General features: G+C 40.8%; 4 protein-coding genes across 12 annotated transcripts; 1 reads left to right on the top strand and 3 right to left on the bottom strand.

Annotated features, from left to right (window-relative positions):
- Nucleotides 1-452: 452 nt before the first annotated feature.
- On the bottom strand, nt 453-2,618 carry LOC135169840 (N-sulphoglucosamine sulphohydrolase). The gene is made up of 4 exons (XM_064135211.1): nt 2,478-2,618; nt 2,143-2,272; nt 1,912-2,048; nt 453-1,836 (listed from the first exon to the last, which is right to left on the bottom strand). Exons 1-4 carry the CDS (start codon nt 2,569-2,571, stop codon nt 668-670), a joined length of 1,530 nt encoding a protein of 509 aa, XP_063991281.1. The 5' UTR covers nt 2,572-2,618; the 3' UTR covers nt 453-667.
- On the top strand, nt 2,618-5,086 carry LOC135169853 (uncharacterized). 4 transcript variants are annotated; one of them, XM_064135235.1, is made up of 5 exons: nt 2,618-2,759; nt 3,604-3,688; nt 3,763-3,957; nt 4,077-4,344; nt 4,596-5,086. In XM_064135235.1, exons 2-5 carry the CDS (start codon nt 3,626-3,628, stop codon nt 4,850-4,852), a joined length of 783 nt encoding a protein of 260 aa, XP_063991305.1. In that variant the 5' UTR covers nt 2,618-2,759; nt 3,604-3,625; the 3' UTR covers nt 4,853-5,086. The 4 variants fall into 4 exon arrangements, with proteins under 4 accessions (XP_063991305.1, XP_063991306.1, XP_063991308.1 ...); XM_064135236.1 differs by lacking the exon at nt 2,618-2,759 and adding an exon at nt 3,091-3,153; XM_064135238.1 differs by lacking the exon at nt 2,618-2,759 and adding an exon at nt 3,172-3,192.
- Nucleotides 5,021-6,862, bottom strand: LOC135169852 (methylglutaconyl-CoA hydratase, mitochondrial). Its single transcript, XM_064135234.1, has 2 exons — nt 5,605-6,862; nt 5,021-5,287 (listed from the first exon to the last, which is right to left on the bottom strand). The coding sequence occupies exons 1-2, from the start codon at nt 6,366-6,368 to the stop codon at nt 5,128-5,130; spliced, it is 924 nt and encodes a 307-aa protein (XP_063991304.1). The 5' UTR covers nt 6,369-6,862; the 3' UTR covers nt 5,021-5,127.
- A 214-nt stretch (nt 6,863-7,076) lies between these two features.
- Nucleotides 7,077-18,048, bottom strand: LOC135169838 (nucleolin). Of its 6 annotated transcripts, XM_064135204.1 has the most exons (10): nt 17,988-18,048; nt 17,765-17,910; nt 14,589-17,105; nt 14,271-14,484; nt 14,014-14,127; nt 12,737-13,204; nt 8,769-8,992; nt 8,420-8,596; nt 7,487-7,786; nt 7,077-7,401 (listed from the first exon to the last, which is right to left on the bottom strand). In XM_064135204.1, exons 4-10 carry the CDS (start codon nt 14,476-14,478, stop codon nt 7,258-7,260), a joined length of 1,635 nt encoding a protein of 544 aa, XP_063991274.1. In that variant the 5' UTR covers nt 14,479-14,484; nt 14,589-17,105; nt 17,765-17,910; nt 17,988-18,048; the 3' UTR covers nt 7,077-7,257. The 6 variants fall into 6 exon arrangements, with proteins under 6 accessions (XP_063991274.1, XP_063991273.1, XP_063991272.1 ...); XM_064135203.1 differs by lacking the exons at nt 17,765-17,910; nt 17,988-18,048 and having other exon boundaries at nt 14,589-16,772; nt 16,925-17,062; XM_064135202.1 differs by lacking the exons at nt 17,765-17,910; nt 17,988-18,048 and having other exon boundaries at nt 14,589-16,125; nt 16,212-16,957.
- Nucleotides 18,049-18,429: the final 381 nt, after the last annotated feature.

The raw sequence follows: 18,429 nt of genomic DNA, 5'->3' as shown, positions 1-18,429 counted from the left end.
ATATCTCTGGGGATGAACGAAGCTGAGAGAACAGTAAACAAGTCGTCCACTTATGTTCATCAACTGAGTGAAGCTATTATGAAGCACGAGAAGGAGAACAGACTGAACTCGACTTCACATGGGACATTTCCACTTTAGAAAGAGTTATAGTGTAAGCACATGGACGAAGTCTAAAACGCTTTGTATTTTTGATAAAATTTTTTGTACTTGAAAATGCAACTCAGCAAGTGCTTGGGGTTTTTCTACATGCTTGGAGAGGGGATTAACATTTTTTAACGTATATTGTTGGTTGTTAACAGCAGCTGCTTGCAGTACTAACATTTTAATGATGCTTGATCTTGAACCAATTCAAAATGATTGATACAATTGATTGGAAGTGAGAGGATGAATACGAATATTTAGTTATTTCCTGGGGAATTGAGGGAAAAATGTCAGGGAATGAAGTAATTGAATGAATCATTTCAATACATTTTAATTAATTGAAAACTCGTGATTTTGGAGCTGATAAACTCCTAAATCGAACAAGACATCAATTATCTTGCACATAATTACCACTCAATAATCTCACCAAAAATCGATCTAATCATCAACTAACGCTATTGTACTACTAACATTCTGTATAAAAAATATATAATTTTATATCTACCAATCACCACTTCAGAAATCCTCAAAACTCTGTAGACATACACCGCAGATCACGTTTATCCCCCTCGAAAGGTTCAAGAACCCCATGTGGAGCGCAGATCCAAGGATCGTCAGTGTCTCTCTGCCACTGCAGAAGCTTCTCCCTCAGCTTCCTGAACACCCCCTCAGCAGAGGGTTTAGAAGCAATGTTGTTCAGCTCCTCAGGGTCCATTTTAAGATCAAACAATTCCCACTCTGGCCTCTGATAATATCCCTCGAGGTCTTTGTACCACCGCAGGGGCGTGCTCGACCGACTCCTGTTCAGAAGGTCTTGGAACGTCGGTGAGAGATAAAAGTCCTGGTCGATAGGAAAGGGCATGCCATAATTCAAATTATGAATTAACTTGTATCTTTTCGATCGAGCTACCCTCATCGGGTAGTACATCGTCACCTCGTGGTGGGTCTGACTCGCGAAGACGATTTTATCGTCAACAGGCTCGTCGTCAAGAAGAGGCAGCAGAGAGGCTCCCGTCAGTTTTCTCTGACGCAACTGAGGAATTTCATTGGACTCTGAGAATTCCCTAACGTTGAACCAGTCGAGGAGGGTCGGGACGATGTCCAGGAGGGAAGTCAGACTGTAAGTCACCTGGTTCTTTCGTTTTGTGTGGAGGGGGGACGAAATCATCAGGGGTTCTGCCATTCCAGGGTCGTAGAGGTTTGTTCTACCATTGGGAAAGGGTATCCCATTGTCTGACGTGTAAATGACTAGAGTATTGTTCTTCAGTCCTGCGTTCTCAAGTTCCTTGAGGATCAGGCCAACCCCTTGGTCCAGGCGAGACATTGTCGTGTACTGGGCTGCGATGTCTCTTCGGGCTGGCTCCGTGTCTTGAATGAAGTACGGCACTGGAACCTCATCCCATTGGTAGTATATTGGAGTCCAGTCTGGAATTGTTCCCATTCCGGTGTCTCCATTCCCGAATTTCTCGCAGAAATTACCGTACTCTGGATTTGTGTGGCCACACCTGTGGGGGTCGTGGAAGGCTATGTAGAGGAAGAAGGGCTTGTCTTGGGAGCTTGAGAGAAATTCACGGGTCAGGAGCTTGATGTGGGTGATGTTGCGACCCACCTGCAGGATCGAGTGGTTCTCCTCGGTGTAGGCGAAGTCGAAGGGATAGACTTCGCTGGGACCCACGTGCTTCTTACCGATTATTCCTGGGGAGAAATATTATGGAGAAATTCTTTCTGCATGTGATTTGTTTTTTTGTTTACCATTTTTCAGAACTTTACCTGTTCGAATATTATTGTCTTTCAATGCTTTCGGAAGACTTTGAACATCATCGAAGGACTGGAAATGATGAACCCCCTGATGAAGTCCATACATGCCATTCTGGTGACTCGGTAGGCCGGTTAGAATTGCCGAACGACTGGGAACAGTTAACGGAGGATGATTGTTCTCCCGTGTTTCGTACAGTAAATGATAAATCAACTAATCACTCATTAGTTTAGGTATCAATTTACCTGGGAGAACAGCTGCTCACAGAAGTATAAGCATTATTAAAAATCAGACTGTCCCTCGCGAGAGCGTCCAAATTCGGTGTTTGAGATATTTTATTCCTGTAGGAGCCCATCTCAAAGCCTCCATCATCAGCTGATATAAACAATATAAAAAAATCAAATCAAACGTTCGTAATGTGAAGCAACGAACCGAAAAAAACTCTTTTCTTTCCATTTGTCAGTTCTTTTGTATTTGTTAATCGTCTAAAAAAAATTCTCATGCAGCTTCCAATGACATTTCCTTCGATTTCTCCCTGGAATCCATCAAACCCCGGATCTCGACTTCAATTCAATATTACCCAAAATCAATATGGCGTTCCTCCGCTCCCCATGCACCCCATAGAGCACCACCAACGTGCTGATGATCAACAGGAGAAATGGGTTAACTGGCATTTTGTATCACCTCCGGACTTCGTAAATGAAGACCCTGCGCTGTTCGGCCGGACAGTGCTCCGTTTGTTGCCCGAATTGATCACGAGCCTCGTCACAATCGCCAGTTGTTGCTGTCGTTCGCTGCCTGCTTGCCACTCACTGCCACTGCCACGTTAGCTTCGCTGCTTTCACTCCAGACCAGCCCAGAGGTTCGATCTCTTTCTTCATCTTATTTTTTTTCTACTTTTTTATTCTCCAGTTGTCGTTGTGTGTGTCTCCACGTATAACATATTTACATCGATAAATTTCTGGAGTTATTGATCGATCGGGTTGTGAGGAAGTTCAGTGGCGTTTGTACAGGTTAACTGGACATTGTTGATGCCGACCTTCATTTATTGTGTTCTTGGAGTGCAATTATTGAAGTTGTGAATTGTTATACGCTGGGGGGTTTAATCTGGCGTTCAAAAATGGTAATCAGAACAGAGGGGAAGGATTGGGGAGGTTATGGCCGGTTGTTGTGATAAAAACAAACAAGATGATGAAAGTCAACGGGTCCCGCCTTTCACGTGACTGATTTTTTATTTTTTTTTATGATTCCATGAGGTATTTGGCACTCAAGGATATGGAGAGATGGGTTGGGAGGTTGTCAACTATTTTTTATTTATTGCGAAGGGATTCCTTAACTGTTGATAATTAACATTTTAACATGTTTTTTTGATGCAACATGTAGAGAGAAGTGAAACAGATGTGCAATCGGTTTTTGTTCTGTTGTCTTATTATTGAGGATTTGCGATTGTTTTGGAGACTAGTGCAACTGTTTGGTGACTTTTAGTGGGTTCAATGCTCCTTGACATTGTTTGATGACTCTAGAAATAGGTGGGATTGAGTTACCAGGGTTTGAGGCAAACCATGAGCCTTTTTAAAAATATTATTCCAAATATTACAGTAAAAATTGGCTAAATAATTACAATTAACACGTGGGGATAGCTCACAATTAATCAATTAATTAATTCACTAGCTTAATTAATCAGAAGGAAACATTTTTTACTGCAGATTATTAGAATAGCCTTGTACAATGGCGGAAGAGAAGATTGTCTGTCTGTTCGATGTGGATGGAACCCTCACCAAGTCACGTCAGGTAATTAAAGTCCTAATGAATCAGCAGAGAGAGTTGGCATTAATTTTTTATAACCAAATGTTTTTTTTTTTCAGAAAATCGAGCCTCAAATGGAGCAGTTTTTGCTCGAGTCTGCGAAAAGGGAAAAGTTTGATATTGGACTAGTGAGTGGATCTGACATCGCTAAACTTAAGGAGCAACTTGGTGAGGATGTCATCGCAAAGTATAAATATGTTTTTGCTGAGAACGGACTGGTAGCGTACGTTGATGAGAAACAGCTTCCATGTGAGGTAACGAAATAATTTAAGGTCCTGTGATACAACAGAGACTATTTTGTGACCCACTCAAGGTTTTCAATTACAAAGTTATTTAAAATAAGATACTTGACCTTTCCTTCTTATATTCGCAGTCAATCCTAACCGTCCTGGGAGATGATTCGCTCCAGGAGTTGATTAACTTTTGTCTGAAGTACATATCCGAACTGACGTTGCCCTTCAAACGAGGTACCTTCATTGAACTCCGAAGTGGAATGGTAAATGTCTCGCCTGTTGGCAGGAACAGCACGATTGCCGAGAGAGATCAATTCGCAGAGTACGATAAAGAGCATCATATTCGAGATAAGTTCGTTCAGGCATTGAAGAAAGAGTTTCCCGATCTCGGACTGACGTTTGCGATAGGTAAACCGATACTTTTACCACCATTTTTACCGATCTTGGAAGACGTAACAGACTCTGGTGTTTCACACAGAAGAAAGACTTTAAAACGTCATTGATGAATTTATGTTTTTATCACCATAATTTTATATTCGATAAATTTCCTTGGTCCACGAGCTCAAATTAATTCTGAGTGTAGTGGTAACACGAATAGATCAACTTCCTTTAGACCCTCTCACGCAATTAAATTCCCTCAACATAAACCCTAATTTCAGGTGGACAAATATCAATCGACATTTTTCCAAACGGTTGGGACAAGACATATTGCCTTCGTCACATCGACGAATGCGACAAGATCCACTTTTTCGGCGACAGATGTGACGAAGGTGGAAACGACTACGATATTTACCAGAGCGACTTGACCGTGGGCCATCGTGTCACCGGTCCTGCTGATACAATCAAGGAGATGAAAATACTGCTGGAAATTCGCAAAGAGATGAGAAATAAGGATGGAGGACTGCAATGCCGTTAATCATCGGATTACCACACAAATTAGTCATTCCAAAAGTCACCCGACTTTGCACAGTGCATCATCGTTTATTTTTATTAATCAAAAATTTTATGGGACGATAGACTATTTACCTGAGGATTAGCCAGTCACGTATCGCGCTGACACGTGAAAAAAATTAAGGTAGTCCTGTGACGTATTGAAATGAAAATTGTATTGTATGTTGATATTGCAGAATATACAAAGAATTTAACTTGACGTTATCACAGTGCTGTATAGAGTTAATATTAATTGTTTTGTTACATGCCACGATAAATTGGCACACGTTTTGCGGAGAATGCTGCCAGCCCTTCTAGTCTGTCCTTGGTTTTGAGTATCTTGGAGTAACATTCTTTCTCAATCTCAAAGCCTTGATCGATTGGCACCTCGATTCCTCTGGTAATTGCTACCTTTGCCATCCTAGTTCATGAAAAATAATATTTTTGACTACAAAATAATATCTTCTAATGGAAAATAATAGTCTTTCTATTACAAGGCCATGATTTACTGCTTTGGTAAGTTATTTTTAGTTAAAATTATGATTCAATTAATTTTACATTAGATAATAATGTGAGATATATTTTTTTTTCGTTCCTTAATGAGGCAATAAAAATACTGAGGGGAATGGATATCGCCCTTGACTTGAAATGATAAATAAAAATTGGCGATTAAACCCCCAAAAGAGCCTCGTCATCCCCGAGTCTCTGGACATGTCCCCAAAGCCTTCTCCCACTCACCTGACACCAACAGGTCCATTCGGCAGGATTTCCCGAGCGATTCCCAAGGCCGCCTGATAGGCAGCATCTCCCCCTCTGTTCTGCGCCACAGCCTTGTTAACAAGCCCAATATCCTCCGCCTCATCCCCATCAAGAATCTTCGCCGAGAAGATCATCTCCTTCGCCTTAGCCACCCCCACAGTCCTGGGAAGCCTCTGTGTCCCTCCTGCTCCAGGTATGATCGCTAGCCTCGTCTCCACGAGTCCCATCTTCGCCTCGGACGCAGCTGTCCTGATGTCCGTGGCCAATGCCAACTCCAGACCACCTCCAAGAGCAGCTCCATCGATCGCTGCTATCGAGGGAATCGGTATCTCTTCCATCACGTTCATCAAATTTCTCAGGGTATTCACAAACTGTCCCACTTCCTCTTCAGTCATCTGTCCTCGCTCCTTCAGATCCGCTCCTGCGCAAAAGACCTTGGGGACAAGACTCCGCAGAATCAGAACCCTGACCTTCTCATCGTTTCGTATCTTATGGAGTGAATCTGATAACAGAGTCACGAGATTCCTGCCGAAGGCGTTTTTCGCCGAGGGCCTGTTGAGACCCAGGACGGCAATTCCGTTGTCCTTACCATCGAGGTAGTTAATCATCACTTCCCTGGATGGATCCTCGGACCTTCTCTGAGGTGCTGGCTCCACTTGGGTGGACAATCTGGAGATCTTGGGCCTCATCATCTTCCCGCAGGCGACTCCACTGGTTCGTCGGCTGATCAGGGGGATAATCATGATTTACGAGCACTAGGAGTCACAGTGACTTCAATTAAATTTCATTCAATGATTGATTTTATGATCAGACAATCAGACTGGGTGGGCTGGTGTGTGTTTACGTAAAGTGTTGGATCAACACTGAGTTCTTGTAAAAGTGCTGAGTTATCGCGATTCGCGGTGGTGTGAGTGGCATTCACGGAGGGGATACAGAAAAAAAAGTAATAAAAAGTTGGAAAAAAAGCTCAACGCAGACTGATAATACTCGCGGCTTCGGTGTCTCGTGTGGTCTCGTGATGCTCTTGATTCTGCTGAGGTAACTTTGGCGATTGGAAGGTGTCACGGTGGGAATGGGATGGAGTGATTGGAGTGAAACGCAATTGCCACGTATTGGTGGAGGAATTATAATGGATCTGAGGGTAATTAGAGGCAGATGACGGATGGTGATTATAATTTCAAATTCGAATGATTGACGTTAACGATTGTCGGTAACGGAGGGACAATAGGAGGGAGATGATTTTTTGTTGGAATGCGAATAGGAATAACTGCAGACGATTACTATGATAATTTGTTTTTCTGAAATGTATTATGTTAATTAGTTTGGATGGTTGAGGGGGAATAGGAGACAAAATGGCGCCTCAGGAAGGTAGAAGGGAGAATTTGGAAGTGTTAGGGGGGAATAATGGTTTGTAAATGTTTGTAAAAGTGAAAAAAGGTACAGTACAGATGTTTATTCATTAGAAATTTGATAAATAACTCGTAAAAATATTTTATTTCATGAAAAATCTCTATATACAGTCATGAAAATGCAGCTGTCCTCAGCCATCTACGAATGAATAATTCCATAAATAAATACGATGAATAAATACGAATGATTAAGTTAATGGCGAATTAAGCACTAATTGGAGATCTAAGAAGTGGCTGCAGGTGGTGGTCGCAGCATCGATCTCGTCGCTGACGAGAGCTTCTGCGATACCAAGTGGGCAATGTGCGAGGATCTTCGCCAGACGAATTCACGCGTTCGGTCGTGATCGTCGGGACTGTCCACTCTGACCTGAATAAAATAATGACGAAGGTTATGGGGGTTATGAGGGCCTCAATGGAAATTGGGAGAAAGTGGTGAGTTTATTTTATGTCACCTGCTTAGGCTGGGACACCCGTATGGAGTGGAGTGTTGCAGCACCACCGTGCAGCACACGAAGACTCAATTTCCCGGACATTTCGGCGGTTGTGGCGGTGGCATTGCGCAGCTCCTTTTTCGCTGCTCTACCAAATTCTTTTTCCACTCGGAGGACCAACGGACCCAGGATGAATTTCGTTTTTATCGTTGTGTGGTCGCTCATCATGTTCACGGAGACATCACCCGAACGTTTGAGGGAGGAAAGGCCGTACAGGGTAGCTTTTGTTTTCGATTTTGATTTTGGCTTTGTTTGTTTCACCTGTGGAAGGACATTTTTATTTTAGTTTTTTTTTCTCATAATTTTCTTTTGGAGAGATTTTGCCCGCGGGAAGAAATTAATTCAGCCAATTTTTTCAGGATTTTAAGGGAGAGTTTGAAAATTATTTTGGAGATCCGAATTCAGGGGTTACAGACGATATGGGCAGACGTGCGCTTTAAGGAGTGAGTGAGACTATTCTACTTATGACACTTGTAAAAAACTGAATGCAAAATAATTTTTTTAAAATTTCATTGCCTCCGGTAGAGACAATTTCTTTTCGAAAATTCACAGCGACCTTGAACCCACTCATCTCTTTTCACCACTCCAATTTTACCTTCTTCAAGAAATTTTTCAAAAACGCAATGTCGTCATCGTAAAAATAGTATTCATTAACTTCCAAGCTTTCCACTCTTTCATTGACTTTTAATGGCATCTCGGAAAAGTAGAATTAGAAAACTGAAAAGTGAGAACTCGTTAATAAATTTTCTAGAATGGATCATCATCTCGCCTATCGTCATCATCGCCGAGGAAAATAGAATCATTAGGCGGCTGGTTTTTATGACTCTTTCCACTCCATTTCGGAGTAGATAAAGTCTGAATGGTTCAGCCATCAATTCCATTCAATTTCCTCACCTTATTTTTAGACGATCCTTTCGTGGATGATTTTTTCTTGCTCTTTGTCACGGTTCTCTTCGGTTTACTGTCTTTAACAGTTGCCCGGCTGCTCACCGACTTCTCAGTAGATGCAACATTACGGATCGTGCTCACTTCCGTTGAGTGGGTTTCCAGGTTCGACGTGGTCGTTGATTTCTGAAATTAATCCCCCCATGGAACGATCAATTAACTGCACGAGCAAATACCGCAGGTGAGTTGCGAAATAAATGGAAAATAAATTCAGTAGCAAGATAATCAATTCTAAATGACTAAAAAATCAAATCACTTAGGGACGAGGGTCAGGCCCTCCAACGATCCCCCAACTCACATCATCCTCGGAGTTTCTGGTTCCAATCCTGGACTTGACTGTATTCTTCTTCTTGGACTTGCCCCTATTCGCCTTGACAGTGCTCCTGGTGAGTTTGACAGTGACCGGATCATAGTTTGTCCTCAGGATTTTATTGATTCTCCCGAGAATATTATCAACAAATCTATTGTACTTAGCGACATAAATGGCAGACACATCGGACGCCGTCTCCCCCTCCATGGCACCTACATAAAAATAATAATTACCACCCTCGCTAAAGCCACTTGATGCACATTAACCCGAGAGTGAATTAATAATTCACCGGAGGGGAATCGATCCCTCCCCCTGTCCCCCCATTCCCCTGGATAACCTGTGTCCTTGTCCGCATTTTTCGTGAGGTCATTCGTTCAAATACGATCGACCTCCTTTCGCCCTTGGAAGAAAGTCGGGTACGCGATGGACCCAATAGTGTGGTACATAACTGGAAGGGATGAGGTTAAGGAGAGGAGGGCGAGGAGGTGGGTAGGGGAGAGAAAAAAAAGGTGAACGAGGAAGAAGGAAGCGAGGGAGCCTACTTTACGTACATCATCAACGTGGAAGGGGTAACCGGACAGTGTTTAACGGGCATAATCTCCTGACCAAACTGGTATCCCAATGTGGGTCATTGGCCCCATATTACACCTCTTCAAACTAAAAACCTCACTGAGCCAGTTTCTTGCCGACATTCCCTCTACTATATCATCATTCAACGATAAATCCATGGTTTATCCGTCGGAGATGATAAATGGAGTGATGGAAATTAATCTACGTAAGTCTGGACCGAAAACTATAGACTGATGGAACAATTTATTTATTGCGAAATATATTTGTTAATTATTGACGAGTGGGGAGCTGATTATCAGTAAATGTTCGTTTACAATGAGATATTGGGCTTTAATCTGGACTATTTTGCAGGGCACCAACTTTCTACAGAGACTGTCGCCCGATGACAACCGTAAGGAAGGTACGCTTGGTGAGACCGAAGGGACCGAACCGAAAATGAAAATCCAGTCGTTAACAATAATTAATCCGGGCCATTAGTGTTGAAAAATCTATGTGCGACCATTTTTATGGGCCGTCAGGGGAAAGAACCTGAGGTGACGATAAAAATATGGAAATCGTCGGTAATTGGCGTTTCTTTGGAGCGAGTTCTCGCTGGAATTCCAGGTTACGGGGTCAAGCAGTTTTCGAGATTCAGAAATTTCTCAAAAATATTTTTCCTCGATATATCGAAATTTTGTGCATTAGTTTCTCCTCCCGGGGCGTATTCTCTACTTTTTTAATTCCGTTTCTCTTTTCCTGTCATAAAAAAATATTAAAAAAGTATGAACCAAGGATTTTTGAAAAAATCTCTTAATAGACAAAACGTGGAGGAAAAAAAATCGAACTGTATGGATTCCTTCCTCTTCCCCAATTTTTAAAAAAGGGAATAAAAAAAATAAACAAAAGGAATCAAAATAAAAATCGAATAAAATTCTTCAACGAATTCGCCCCATTTTTCAATCCTCAATTAATCTCTCCCCGCTGATATACCAGTCATCGCTGTATTAGACCACTCGTGAGAAAGAATTCTGTTGTTTCGGAAGTGAAATGAACCGAGAGAATGACTCGTCAATTTCCGAACAGGTGATTAAATATGATAAAAAAAAAACGGGAGGAGCCGGAATCACAGCCAAGATCTCACTGGGTCAGGGTCAGCCTGTTCCTCGGAGCCACTCCGGGTCACTGGCCTCGATTTTGGTCCAACAAAAAAAAAGGTTCCACCACATGGAGTATTTTCGATGACAAAGCCAGCCCCCGGTGAAAGCCCCCTTAATATTCCCGAGGATTGCCCCCCTCCACTGGCGTTCAATAAAATATTGAAGATCGATGCCAACCACGCCCAATCAATTACTTTCTTTCGTATCAATATTCATGTGTTAATTCGACGAATCTGGCGTCTCTGGAAGACACAATGACTAATCGTTCGTGTATCATCAAAAGAAAGCAATTAAATGAAGCAACTACGATTATTATTACTTTGTTACAACTACGAGGAGCTTAAGACAGTAATGAGAGGTGGGAATATTTGGGATGATGATAGTCAATAAATGGTGAGTATATAACAATCTCACTTGAGTCGAGTAAGGTTCTGTCCAGTTACGCATTGTTACAGTCTACTGTCACCCGAATAATTGTGCACTAATTACTACTGAGTAATGAGCGAATGAATCATCAAAATTAGATTGAAAAAAAGTCACCAAAATTACGTTAAAATGCATTTGGCTTTCGGCGCGTCACGTTTGGGCCAGAATATATCAAAATATTATTGATTTGACTTCACTGTAACACCGAATCTCTGGACAACGAACCCCACCTCGATTTCAATGAGAATGAATAACAATCAAAAACACAATTTTGTAAAAATCATAAATTATCTATATTTTTTCGTATTTTTTTTTTTATCATTTTTGTTTCATTCTGTTTAAATCCGAATTGAACATTGATAGGTCTCTGTACACTATATAACAGATAAAAATACAACAGTTTATGGTTCTCATGATTTTTTTGACGTATTTAATTCACGTGGAAATTTTATTCTTCATGAACAGGCAATGGTTTTTTTCCCTTGGGAATTTCCACTCGCTGAGTCCTACGCGCGCTGACAGATCTGTACAATAATTTCGTCCTTTCACATTGTCCGTTAAGGTTGTTGTCGTGTTAAAATAATTACCGGACTCTTAAGGCTGTGGTCGTCAAAATTATTAATCGGCCGTTTTGGGGCGCATAAATTTTTTAGTGACTGTCGCGCGACAACAACCTTCAATACGAATAATTTTCGTATCTTCGATGTACCGTTTCACGAGGAGAAAATACGTGACGTCACCAAAGCATTGGCATTTTAACGCAAACTACAGTTCCATCCACCACCCCGGACACTGAAGAAACCGTCCGAAAAGACAGTGAATTTTTGTCAATTTCCACGTTAAAATTTAATAAATTAAATGCGTTAACGTTGCTTTCGAGCTGCAAGACAAATAAACTCATCACCCGAGGGTATTAAAATGCCACTGAGGATTCAAATAATTCCAGACATAACAAAAGCACGCTCGGATTAATCAGACAGGCTAATAAATACATAAATAAATAATAAATAGATGAAGTAGATGAGAGAAATGGAAAAAGGGCCCTGATCTTTCGATTCCCACCCCAACATAATGGGTTTTGGAAGGTACAACGGAGCAAAATGGATCTTCTTCAACGGTCAATAACTGGAACACCGCAGAGTGAAATCAAACGATTTTCGTCCGGAGTTATCGCCGATTAAAGACGTTCCATTTTACCCGCCTCTATCCCCTATTAAATTAACTGGATTTAAATAAAAAAATTATAATAAATGTTAATGCTGTTGTAAAATGGTAAAACGAGGTGACTCATGTGTAGCATTATTTCTTTCTGAATATCCAAAAATCTAGAAGCGATAAAAAAATTTTCATAAATACTTTTTTATAGAAATAATTTTCATCCACAAAAAATTGTTTATAAAAAAATCCCCCATTTTCTATATTTATTAGATATTCATCGAACACGATCCTACTTCACCTCTTCCGACCCCTTCACAACAGACATATTTTTTAACACATTTTTCCCTGGGGATTAGCATTGAAAATCTTTGCGAAAAAAAAAAAGGAAAATTGGAAAGCGCATTTTTCAGACGCTGAGCGTCGCTGGGCCCTCAAGCTCGACGCATTCCTTATCTCATTGATAAAAATCATGATAATAATCATCAAATGAAGGGTCTAAAACAACCTCGTTGGCTTTTTGGTCTCTGATAATGTCTGACAAGTGAAAAAAAAAAATTTAATAAAATCCCTACTTCGGTGTATCGTGCTTCTTGATACTCTTTTTACCCCTCGCGTGTTTGCGCGAGCGTATGTTAGTGTGTTTCTTTGTCTTGCCCTTGAACTCACGTGCACGCCGTGCATCAGCAATGTCGACAATATCATCGAGCTCGTCAGTCTCTTCATCAGCATCATCCTCCTCATCATCATCCTCCTCACTGTCATCGTCTTCAGTTATGTCTAACCCAAGGTCCTCGTCATCGTCATCGTCATCGTCATCGTCATCCTCGTCACTGTCAACGGTCTGTGATGGCGTTGATATGGCTTGCTGATTGACGGCAACGGCATTACCAACTGTTTCACCACCATCGATTGTTGATACAGCCTGACCTTCGGGTTGAATGTCTTCCTCCTCGTATGAGCCAGTTGAGTCATTGACATCGCCAACAGATTCACCAGCATTAACAGCGTCCTCAGCATTTAAATCCGATTGAACACTCACGGGAAGAGCAGTGACTTGAGTTTGCACTGGAACTGCTGGCTGTACTGGTTCGACGACCGCGGGCCTTTCATCATCATCGTCGTCATCGTCCTCGCCTGTTGATATTGAACCGTTCGTTGTAATTATCGTTATTACGCTGACACGCGCCGAGATATTCAAAAGTAAAACAGAAAATTTCTTTGAACATTTCAGGAAATTTCTATTAAAACGAACCAAAAATATTAAATAAAAAAACTTGAATTTGTTCTTCAAAAATCTAGTGGCAGGTTTTTTCAAGCAGCTTCGGTTGCCTATAAATATTCCTCTTTAAATTCCGTTGTCTAGAAATATTCCACATCAAGAAAATCAAATGAAAAGAAATTTAAAACCGACACCGCTGGCCGAAGTGATTACACCCCTATCCGGGCGGCCATAGCTCCAAGTCCACGTTTTTCACATCCGTTCGAGTATTTTCCAACGATAATACGAGGCGAGACCACAAAAAATTTAATTACACTGAGAATTTAAAAAACTCGGATAATTTGACCGCAGGAAATTCTCGTCTCAGTCTACCCGATGAATTTTCCTGGAAATTCGATGAAGAACAGAGAAATCAAATTTTCTATATTTTTTCTATGAATTTCTTCAGCCACTGGAACCCGAAGATGGCAATATATCCTGTACCGAGGACCACTGGACATCCCTCGTACATCCTACCGACCTACCGCCATCATCTTCTATAAGGTATGTGGGTCACCAAAGTAGGACACATCGAATTATGGTACCATCCGAACAGCCGCACGAATTATGTTAAATACGTGTGTTGAGTTTAACGTTCAGAGCTTGTCATACCGTTACACCGTGCGTTAGTACGCATACATGACTATATAACGGTGGTTTACGATTTAAGTATTCACATATTTACCCCCGAATATGTCCTCGATGATGCGCTCCAGGTAGTCGGAATCATCGTCATCATCGTCGTCTTCAGTCTCGTCGTCCTCGTCATCATCATCGTCGTCGTCCTCGTAGTCAACGCCTGCAATAGAATTCAAGGTCAACGTCAATCCAGATGAAAGAAAATTAAAAAATAACAAGAGAAATAAATGAACTTTTACAAATTAATTTTCCTCATCATTTATCCCGATAATTATCAGTTAATTATTTTTCCCCATAATTTACCTGCTATGTCGCCCAGGTCGTCGTCATCATCATCATCATCGTCGTCGTCGTCATCAGCAGCAGGTGCAGCAGCAGCAGCACCACCAGCTTGTCTCCCCACACCCTGATCATCATCAACCTCCGATTTTTTTTCAGGCACTGGTGATCCTTCAGCAATAATCACCAGATATCCCATCGCCAGGAACAATATCACCGCCACTGCCTTCATGGCTCTCTGAAAGACGTAAAAACCTTTTGACCTTCACCTGGAGCCACAATTTTCCAATGTTTTTGTTCTCCAAGCACTCCGATAAATCGGCGAACTGCACTTTAACTCACCTCCTCGTGTTATCAGGTGATTAACAAAAAGTCAGGGAATATTAATAAGCACAGATCAGGAGGCAACGGATTGTCAGACTCCACGAGAAGGATTGATACCTTCCTGGCGCGAGGTGAGAGTGTGAAACGGCGAAACGCCGGACCGACTTGCTCTTATATTCTCCCGACCCTAGCCCCAACCATCCAACTCCATTCCACCCATCCTCCAGTCCATCCTCCAGCCCCCACAATCCACTGGCCGTTCACGCTATTGCCTCCACTGACTAGTTTGTAATTCGTTAATTTTCATAAACCTCCTCTACCCCCTCAGGCTCAACTCTTTCTCTTCATGTACGTTTTACCTTTCAGCTGGTGCACGTTGATGGATTCATTGATTTTTACTTTTTGTCGGTTTCTGATGGGGGGAGGAAATTGATTGATGATTTGGGCGGATGGAGTACGAGGGGATTTAGGGGACGAAATGAGGGGAGGGGGAGGAATTGTGGATTATGGATTACAGGTGGATGAGCACGATTTTTTTGGGGATTTTTGGAGGTACAATCGTTATGGTTTTTAATTAATTTCGGATGTGAGATTGCGAAGGCAGAGGAGGAGAGTAGAATGGAGATATTCTAAATGTGATTTAGTGATATTTTTGAAATTAATGAATGGCTGAGGGAATCGGGATTTTGTTTGCGGTTGAAAAACGAGGGGATTTTTAATTTAAGGGACTCTTGAGGTATGTGGAAGGAAGATGAAAGTTTTAAGTGACGAAATGTGGATGTCATGGAGGAACGATCATGAGGGATTGAAAAATGAGAATCTCTTTGGATGAGCGCTCATTTACTTATATAATTGTCATTATTTTTCATCAACTTCAGATGTAAAATAATGAAAATAGATAGGCACAGATGAGTTGATGGTTGATAAATTTTGACACAATGCTGAAATAAAAATTAATTTTATGGGATTCTGTTGCCAGTAATTATCAGGAGGCATTAAATTCGATTTAGACAAATTAACGTCTTTAAAAATTGCCGGAAATTAACGGTAATTTTCCTCAAATTGCCCCGCAAACAAATGTGTCAAGTGTAACCGGAGAAATTTAATATTTCTATTTTTTTGCAACACTAACAAAACTGTCAGGAAACATTTCGATAGCGTTAGCATGTTAACTTAAAAGATCGTTATCAGTGACAATAATTATGAGTCATGTATAATGAGTCTGCAGAGACTGCCTCATGACTCTAACTGTAAATTCGGGTTTGAGAATTGACTAATTTTAAATTTAGAGGCAAAGACAAATTCGGCAGGACCTTGAAACTTCAGATCTTCCTCTGGAATCCTGCCCATACCATCATCCAGTCAATTCATCGGTCTGTAATTGACCTACTTCGGGGCCCACTGGTGGGTGTTCTTCACTCGGCTCTGGGCCCGGAAAATCAATCGTCGATCTGTTCAAGGACGGCCGTCGATTCTCGATAAACATAATTTATGAACACTCCTGGAACATTCTCCATTTTTTCGAGGTGTCAGAGAAGATGACCAAAGTTTCTGACTACAATTAAATAAAAAAGGAAACTAGACAAAGCTAGAGATGAATTAATCATAGAAAATTCATTAAGACCAAGTTTCATCAAATACTCGCAACTTTTGATGAACATTCTTCAGCCATGATGTAGAGGCGTCAGTCACGAGCTACGACATGCCAATGGCTCTCGGGGTTTTGAGGCTCTGCTCTCAGCTTCATCGACAACGGTTCGGTATATAGGATTTGGTGTCAGTATGCGAGCCTCGAAGGAAGTAGTCCGCCGTACGGACTGTGTACGGCACGCCGCCGGGAATTACTAATCAACATGTACGGATGTACAAGGTGGATTGTGACCATCCAAAGACACGACCTTCCTTTTACATTCGTTATATTCACCACCTGTTGATGTCTCACTTCAACGATTTTTAATGAAATATTCAGGCGCCTTTCGATGATTTTCCCTATTTTTACTTTTTAAAAATTTCCTTTACATAAAATTTACTCTACCTTTTCCTGCTTAATTACTTTATACCTTGTATAATATTAATTAATTAATTTATACCTTGTATAGTATTAATTAATTAATATAGACCTCGTATAGTATTTTGTCCATCAACTTTTTCATCATTCAAATTACTAGTATTTTTTAATTGCAAGACTGTCCAAAGAAAAACCTAAAAAATTAATTCATAAAATAAAAAATATGAAATGCATTGGAAAAATTAATCCACGATCTCTAATATCCAAAGTAATTAATTGCAATGCCAACAGCGACATTCCGAGTTCGATGATAATTTCTCATTGTTGTATTGTATCACATTCAGACCTGGCGTGAAGGAATCGCTGAGATTATTTCATTGTCTCCATTATAAATGTTCGTGTCTCTTTTAACGGAATTCGTTCGGGTTGAATAGCAGTGTTGAATCGGTTTTTGTACGTTGGAAGGTCATTGACGATTATTCCCCGAGGAAGGGCTTCACTTTGATTTTTGTAACGGATTTTCGGGGCTGTAACAATTGGAGAATTAGCTATGGAGGAGGCGCGATGTTTATCAGTCTACCTTGAGTACTTCTTGCTGATGGGGGCGTTGAGGTACATTGTTGGGAGTATTACAGGCGAAATCGTTTATGATTCGATTGATATAACAATAGTGACAGGTGAGAAGGTAATTTTGATATAATGGTCGTTATTATTTCACGAATGGGACTTTATTATCCAGTGATTTGTCATCGCCTCTTTGTGATGTAGTTCGCCCTCAATTTTTTATTTATCTGCATCGTATTATTTTTTAATTTGTCCTATAGCATATGCATAAATACGTATAATACATATATAATATGTGCGTATATGTTTACGTGGATTTTTTATTTATATTCCATTACTTCCCAGGCAACTTTTTTTTCTGCCAGTGCATCAAATTCGCTGGAGCTTTCACCACTGTTTAATCAACGAAGAGAAGACCATCTTCGATCAGAGAACAATGATCAATTGTTACTAATAAATAAAGAATGAACCCAATCATCATTAATGATTCACACAGCTTTGAATCAACGTATTCACCCCAGATTAACTCCATCAATACCTTCCTCATTATAATTTACACAAATAGACTTTCGATATTCATGATTCCACGCGAGAGTTAGTCCCAAATATAAATAACACTTACTCGTCGGAAAATTCAAACTAATCGAATGTCTACCAACTTTCACCGTCCTTTGGTTCGCGATGTGAACATAATCCACAGCCAGTGCTTAATTTCCCTCTCTCTGGAGCTGTGTCCACTAGAGTGGACAGATAAAATTAATTTCAATCCTACAAAGATGAGAATTTAATTGAAATCACGTATTTTTCAGTAATTCGGCAATTAAATTGATTTCATTCAACCTAACCTCAAAAAATGTCGTTCATTATTTACAACAATTCCTGCAATTACCCCCAGATAAATGATAATTTGATTTAAAAGGGGGAAATAGAGAATTTTAGGAAGATTACGGCAGCTCGACTGTCGGTAACTACAACTAGCTTTAGGTAGTGGCCTCTGTGTGCCACAGGCGGAATCCTCATGCTCACAGGGTATCTCTAAGTAGTGACTTTTGCATTCTCCATTTTGTGTTAACCAATAATTCGACAAAATATGTTATTGGACTACGAAGGGTTCTGTATCGTTATAGAGTGAAACCATTGAAAAATATCAACTTGTGCTAGTCTCTGACAAACATCAAGTGAAGTCATTCGACCTTGTCTCGCCATACTTCCGCCGCCATCTTGTGTCACCTCGAATCACTAAAATTAAATCTCCCGTTGGCACCTGATGATAACTGATATCATGGT

Source organism: Diachasmimorpha longicaudata, chromosome 15 (assembly GCF_034640455.1).
Source record: "Diachasmimorpha longicaudata isolate KC_UGA_2023 chromosome 15, iyDiaLong2, whole genome shotgun sequence".
In the NCBI taxonomy this organism is placed as follows: domain Eukaryota; kingdom Metazoa; phylum Arthropoda; class Insecta; order Hymenoptera; family Braconidae; genus Diachasmimorpha; species Diachasmimorpha longicaudata.
This window is presented reverse-complemented; position numbering and strand designations above follow the sequence as displayed.

Bases quoted from the DNA above. Each gene is read 5' to 3' on its own strand.
- LOC135169840 (XM_064135211.1), bottom strand. From the start codon at position 2,571: ATGCCAGTTAACCCATTTCTCCTGTTGATCATCAGCACGTTGGTGGTG. The intron at 2,049-2,142 runs GTAAATTGATAC...AACTGTTCCCAG, and splicing joins GTGAGCAGCTGTTCTCCCAG to TCGTTCGGCAATTCTAACCG. The intron at 1,837-1,911 runs GTAAAGTTCTGA...ATTTCTCCCCAG, and splicing joins AGACAATAATATTCGAACAG to GAATAATCGGTAAGAAGCAC.
- LOC135169853 (XM_064135235.1), top strand. From the start codon at position 3,626: ATGGCGGAAGAGAAGATTGTCTGTCTGTTCGATGTGGATGGAACCCTC. The intron at 3,689-3,762 runs GTAATTAAAGTC...TTTTTTTTTCAG, and splicing joins CCCTCACCAAGTCACGTCAG to AAAATCGAGCCTCAAATGGA. The intron at 3,958-4,076 runs GTAACGAAATAA...TTATATTCGCAG, and splicing joins AGAAACAGCTTCCATGTGAG to TCAATCCTAACCGTCCTGGG.
- LOC135169852 (XM_064135234.1), bottom strand. From the start codon at position 6,368: ATGATTATCCCCCTGATCAGCCGACGAACCAGTGGAGTCGCCTGCGGG. The intron at 5,288-5,604 runs GTGAGTGGGAGA...TTCATGAACTAG, and splicing joins AATGGACCTGTTGGTGTCAG to GATGGCAAAGGTAGCAATTA.
- LOC135169838 (XM_064135204.1), bottom strand. From the start codon at position 14,478: ATGAAGGCAGTGGCGGTGATATTGTTCCTGGCGATGGGATATCTGGTG. The intron at 13,205-14,013 runs GTAAATATGTGA...CAATATCAACAG, and splicing joins CATCGAGGACATATTCGGGG to GCGAGGACGATGACGACGAT. The intron at 7,402-7,486 runs GTGACATAAAAT...TATTTTATTCAG, and splicing joins GGGTGTCCCAGCCTAAGCAG to GTCAGAGTGGACAGTCCCGA.